Genomic DNA, 6,533 nt, shown 5'->3' with positions numbered 1-6,533 from the left:
TCACAAAAACATAATATAAGAGCAAAATAAGGAATTTAAATAAACTACAGTAAGGGTTGGATTTCAACATACCACCTGTTCTGAAACCTAAAGCTAAGTACCACAGACGTCTTCTCAGAGTGTCTGCTTTGTGCTCAGAGCTTACTGTCCATCAATCACGACTAAAACTCTGAGTTTTTATGTCTTTTTATTAGAGAAGCTTCCAGTTTTATGGCTTCTATGTTTCTCTGGTTTAAGTATTTGGCCTTCATGTACTCTTCTGTATTTGTTTACAAGTCCTGTCTTAAAGAAATGTGGAAGTACATATAATCGGCTTTGGGAAATTTTTATGCATAGACTGTTCATGATTTACATGATATACTTTAATGTAAAGCACCAATGCCTGAGGCTCTACCAAGCTGCTGCAGTTTGCATGACATGGAGTTCTGATATTATAGAGTTCTGCCTGCAGCAACTTTTGGTCTGTGTTCCTCAAAATACATGTGTTGTTCTAATGCAAGTCATGCAAATGAAAATGTAAAGAAGGATATAGATAGAATTATTTCAGTATTTTCTGACATCTACAATATACTGGAGTAATGCCTCAAACCTTCAAAGTTTAACTGTGATTATATTTATCATTTAGGAATGAGAGACAAAATTAAATGGGGATAACTAACTATTCTTTGCAAAAGTCTCACATCATTCACATTTCACATTTGATCATATTAGATCTTAGAAACAAACTTCACTGAATCTAATTGGCAGTTAAATTTATTATCCTACAGAACATTTCTAGATGTCAATTTAAAGAACAATAGGCCAATCAACTTCAGAGGACAACAGAGTTTTCAAAGATCTATAAATAGCCATTGGTGAACATAATACAGTAACTAGAGATCAAAATATGTTCACATCAAAGCTACAGAATCCATTGAACTTCTATATGTGTGCATTTTGTCATTAGCTCCTTATTCTACAGTAACCCTGACATTTAGAAGGTGGGCTACCTTTAACATGATGCTCAGTTTTGATTTAATCATCAAATAAAAATGCATTTAATGAAGGAGGATCAAGAGAGTCGTGCTACTCAACCAGCTAGGAACCAATGTCTGTTTGGGACAAACCCTAAGCAGGTGTGTCCACATAACATCTCTGAAAACATTTGCATGTCTGCTACTGATATAGTCAGATTTTGGGATGCAGAGAACAAACTTCTGATGCAGCTCTGAAGAAGTCGCTCAAGATTAATGATTAATATTTAAGGTAAAGATTATTACATTTAATTCTATGCATGCAGTATTTTTTAAATGACTAGAAATAAGAAATTAGCATATATCTAATAATCACTATATTTCAATAACAGCACAAATGAAAACTATTTATTTGGATATAATTGGTACATCAACTTCTCCCAGAGAAACTAAAGTCTTGTGAATCAGAGACTTTCTGTTGCTCCAACTAGCAGCTCTGTGAGATTGTAATGAGTCTGAAAGCTCAAAGCTGTTGGAAACATTTTATCTCCCACAATCTGTAGTTTTTTATTGTCTCTCCTTTTGGTTATTTTTATAATATACTTGAGAGTAATCTTTTTTCATTTGATTACTGTCTACTTTAATTTTAAACATTGATTCTGTTTTCCATAATTAGATATTGTGTTGGTCTCACTCAAAAGTTTTATGACAAAGGTCACCTAGATGATACTTTTTATGTCAGTTATAGAAGAACTCCATGTAACCAAACTTTACTCAAACCTTAGTATTGTAGTGTCTTTGTCCCATATTGTCCTCCTTTCATGTCTCCCAATTTGGTCTAACTTTCTAATGGTAATGGTGGAGTCATTACTTTCAAAGGTTTTCTCACTAAGGGTGCGTTCACACTGCAGCCAGAAGTGACCCAATTCCGATTTTTTTTGCCAGGACCGTTCACACTGCCAATAAATGCGACCTGTATGCGTTCTGCTGTCTGAACGGGCAAACGACCTGAAAGTGTCCCGCATGCGTAGTAGAGGGCGCAATAGCGTCAGCGTTCTCAGTGTTCTGTCAACTGCCATAAAAAGAAGAAGTACTCAGTGTTTGCGGAAGTAAACATGGAGGCTAACGGTGGAGCTTAGCTTACATATTTGAAGTTGTTGTCCAACAACTTAATCCTCATATAATCCATCATAGTTGTTGTTTTTCTTCCCGATTGTGCGCATCAGGACGCAGAATAGTGAGATTTGAGAATCAGTGACGTTAAGTTCGGATGAATGCGACCTGGACGTTAGGTCGCATTTGAATCGGATACGTATCGGATATGAGTCACATTCGTAAAAGAATCCGACCTGTGCTGTTCACACTGCCATGAAAAAATCGGATACAGGTCGCATTACGAAAAAAAAAAAATCGGAGTTGGGTCACTTCAAGCTGCAGTGTGAAAGCACCCTAAGAAAGCCCAGCAGATTGCATCAAGCCATCGACTTGCAGCTTCCACTCAGCGACAGTAAACAGTGGTTTGCATCGTGTCAGGAATCCCTCATACTGAGCATGAATGTAGCAACCCTGTGCATTGAGCCAAATTGGTAACAAAGTGGCTTAAGGACAACAAAGTTCAGTGTTTTAGTGTGGCCATCACAAAGTCTCAATCTCAGTTCTATGGAGTGAGGCGTCCTACAAAATGGACTCAGTTCCATCAGTTCTGTCAGGAGGAATGGACCAGAACTTCAGCAAAATTGTTAAATGCTTGTGGAAGGAAAGCCAAAAGGTTTGACCCAGGTCATGTAGTTTAAAAGACAATTATACCCGATACTGACCAAATATATGTAAACTTTTGAATTCAACGATATAAAAAAAAATCTCTAAAAAATTCTGGATTCTGCAAATACAAATTATTTTGGTAATTCTAATTCACCTAAAACAAGAAAGATTTGGTCTGATTAACAGTCTTTTTATTAAATATCTGGTCCTGACTTTCAGAAGAGAACCTGAATGGAAACATGTCCCTTTGAGTAGCAGAACTGTAAAATGCAGAAAGGTTTCTCAGATTAGAGAGGTGAATATAGATATATAAGGACTCTATGCTGGATAAATTGTCCATTTTACCAGTATATTTTGATGTCAGATATGATTGTAAATGTTAGGATTTACTGCTTATGCTAAAGCAACAATTACACATGATTTGCACGTTTATTATCATTTCTGTTTACAGTTACTCCAGTCATCAAATTTCTGGTTCAACACTGAAGGATGGAAAAATTGAACTTCAACGACCCATCACGGGAAAACGGATCCAATCACAGCAACATGAGCCTCTGTAAAATGGGTCATATTACGTTAGATCATTTGGCTGCAAACATATTAAACTGGATGAATTGGATCACCATTGGCATTGGACTTCCTCTAATTTTTATAGTGATGATTGCACTTGTTTTTCAGGTGAGCACAGAATAATTTTAACCCATTACTTTAGAATAAATTAGATATTTGACTATCAGTCTGTGACTTAATCAGTGGTTCTCTCTTGTCTCAGGTTGAAATCTGTCTTGTCTTTAGAAATTACTAAAATATGTAGAACAGGCAACATCCTACATGTAAAGAATACTTTTATGTCATTAATATATTTTTTCTCTCAGGTAAAAAAGGGTCAAGATGCTCCAGTCTATGTCCTCAACCTCCTCATTTCTGATCTCATTCAGCTCAGCATCAGAATCCCAATAGATGCAACTGAACTCAATAACGTTGATTTCACATACATGAAAATTGTCTATTTTGGTATAATGGCCAGTGTTGGATTCATGGTGTGTATCTCCTGTGAAAGGTGTGTTTTCATGTTTTACTTCTCTACTGTCTCATATAATCATATCAGTCTGTTCTTAATAAGACTAAACATCTCTATCTGTTATTGCAGGTATCTGGTTGTTGCCAAGCCACTGTGGTACAGATTCAGGAGAAACATCAAGACATATGTGGTGGTCTGCATTGTGGTCTGGATACTTCCTTTTCTTTATCCAATACTTGCTTATGCAATTCAGAAATATGAGATGGCTAACATCTTCTTCATAGTTTTTCTCCTCCTTCCTGTTCCCTTGTTCATCTTCTTCCTGGTTGGGACTATCAAAGCTCTCTCTGGAGCTCTCAATGTCCCAACAGATGAAAAACGACGACTAGCAGCCATTCAGGTTGTGGTGATGTTTAATTATACTCTGCTTTATCTGCCTGTCATCTTTTTGCTGCTGTATGACATTGAAGCATTGAAATGGAATTTGTCCTGTATTCCCTATGCTGTGGGTTATGCTGGTGGTTGTCTTAGTCCTTTTGCTGACACAATTTTGTATGTATTAATTCGGAAAAGCCTCCTGGATAAGTTTCTGGCTTCACTGTGCTGGAAAATATCTGACAGTTAGGAGACGAGCAGCACAGATCATGAAAACAGGATGGCTACAAATATGGAGACTGTTTTTGTTATGCTGCCGATTTTGATGCAGAGTGTCCACTATGATCTGCTGCTTCTGGGGATTATCAACAACAGAGAACGGTTTTGAATAATTGGTTTCTCAAAAATGTTTCATTAAAAATCTGTTGACTAAATATCTACTAAAAGATGTTAGGGTTAGGTGAGGGAACTGAGACGTCCAGGGAGTCATTGATGCACGCTCCACCACCCCCTCCAAGTTCCAACTCACCACCACACTGACATTCCCCAGACTGCTCTGTCAACTTGACTTCAAATAAACATTGGGGAACACGTCACACAATTGGGTTTAAAGTAAACACACTAGAATTAGGCTTTACACAATAGGTTGAAATAAACATGAATTTTCTTTTCTTATTTCCTTTATTGGTTTTATTGGTATTGGTTCTATTAGGGTTAGGTTACAATGTGAAACAGTCTAGTTAGCTGTTTCACATTGTAAATATCAGCAATTTGTAATTAGTGCTGTCCATATAGGGTAATTGACATCTGACAATATTACAGTATGTATTAATAAGAATGTGTAATTTGAAAGGTTTTCACAATAAATCCCTGTATTTTATATATTTTGCTACTGTAAAAATTATGTGACATTTATATTTCTTGAGTTATGGAAATTCAATTTATTTTCTACAGTAATAAAATGCTTTGGATGTTACAGTCTAACTCAATGCAACACGATCATTTCTGATAAACGTCTGGCTCAATGGTGCTTCAGAAAGTCAAAATATTTTTCATAAAGCAGATTCCAGCCTCTTTCTGTGGTCCATAAAGATCAAAATGTCCTGATTAGAATGTTGATGTAATGTGTTAACTGCATTTGTTTTATCCATCCATTCAGTGCTTGTCTGTGTAGAGTGCAGGGTGACTTGATCACTGGGTGAGAAGCAACGTAAAACCTGGCCAGGTCGTTGCATTCATTCACACTTGTACTTAAAAATAAGGAAATGATGACGAATAGCTGAAACTAAAAATCTGACTCCAAACACTAAAGGATTACAGGAAGCTTTGAAAGTCTGAATACCTCATGGGAAAAACCAGAGATAAGGGAATTTCCCATCACATTTGCTTCCCTGCGAGCGATAAACAGACAGAAATGATGCAGAGGATTTGATCCTCCATTCCTTTCTAACATGGCAACAATTGTTCAAACGGACACAGATACACATGCATGTCCATTCTGTTCCAATATTTGGTTATTTGTCTTCCACTAGTTTTTATCCTAACCGTTCTGTTATTTATCCTAACCGTTCCGATATTTAACCGCTCTTCTGGTCAGCCTAATCCTAGTTTAATTCTGACCCCAGTTTTTATTTGTGTGTTTGGGATTACTGGCCTGCTCTTAAAGTTATATTTCCAATTGTTACAAATTTAATTTAGTTGGTGATGTGAGCAGAAACAGACATTTAACATTTTTAGACCAGAAGGTCACAAGCCACAGAATATTCTGTCTCATGTATATATATATATATATATATATATATATATATATATATATATATATATATATATATATATATATATATGTATATGTATACATCCATTTTCTGCCTGGTCACAAAACATTCACTGAATGAGCCGCAAATGCGAAAAATGCGCACGAAATTATGGCGAAAATGATCGATCATAGTTCTAGGTTTATATTGAAGTAAATAAAAACAAAACCAATATAAAACACTACTTTTATAAAGTTTTAAGTCCGTACTGTCCAACAGAATTGAAGTGAACACTCTGCATGCTCAGTGTTGTTACTTAAGCCTTTTAAATACGACACGTGCTTGTACGCTCCACAGCGGGCAGCGACTGAATCGGGTTAAACCTAAAGCAAATGAGGAGTTTGTCAAGCGCGGTTTCTCTTTTCGACATGATCATAATGTACGTATTTATTCTCCCATCATGTTTTCTGCCAAACAATGCATTTGCACCTTTCCGAGGCAGGCTGGAAAACAGACACAATTTACAGAAAATAACTCGACATACGGAGCATCTCAATGCTTCTTTGAAGACGGAACATTGCCCCGGGGCTGAAATTGAAATGCTTCAGCTGTTTCCAATACGACAGCTCTGTTTTATTGGGAGCAGGAGTCGAGATGTAAAGATAGCAC

General features: G+C 36.5%; 1 protein-coding gene across 1 annotated transcript; it reads left to right on the top strand.

Moving 5' to 3' along the window:
* Positions 1-3,203: 3,203 nt before the first annotated feature.
* On the top strand, positions 3,204-4,360 carry LOC148153401 (mas-related G protein-coupled receptor member X2-like). The gene is made up of 3 exons (XM_088001624.1): positions 3,204-3,392; positions 3,590-3,774; positions 3,865-4,360. Exons 1-3 carry the CDS (start codon positions 3,204-3,206, stop codon positions 4,358-4,360), a joined length of 870 nt encoding a protein of 289 aa, XP_087857750.1.
* Positions 4,361-6,533: the final 2,173 nt, after the last annotated feature.

This window comes from Poecilia mexicana, unplaced genomic scaffold, assembly GCF_051168715.1.
Source record: "Poecilia mexicana isolate PSO_F unplaced genomic scaffold, ASM5116871v1 scaffold_20, whole genome shotgun sequence".
Taxonomy (NCBI): Eukaryota; Metazoa; Chordata; class Actinopteri; order Cyprinodontiformes; family Poeciliidae; genus Poecilia; species Poecilia mexicana.
This window is presented reverse-complemented; position numbering and strand designations above follow the sequence as displayed.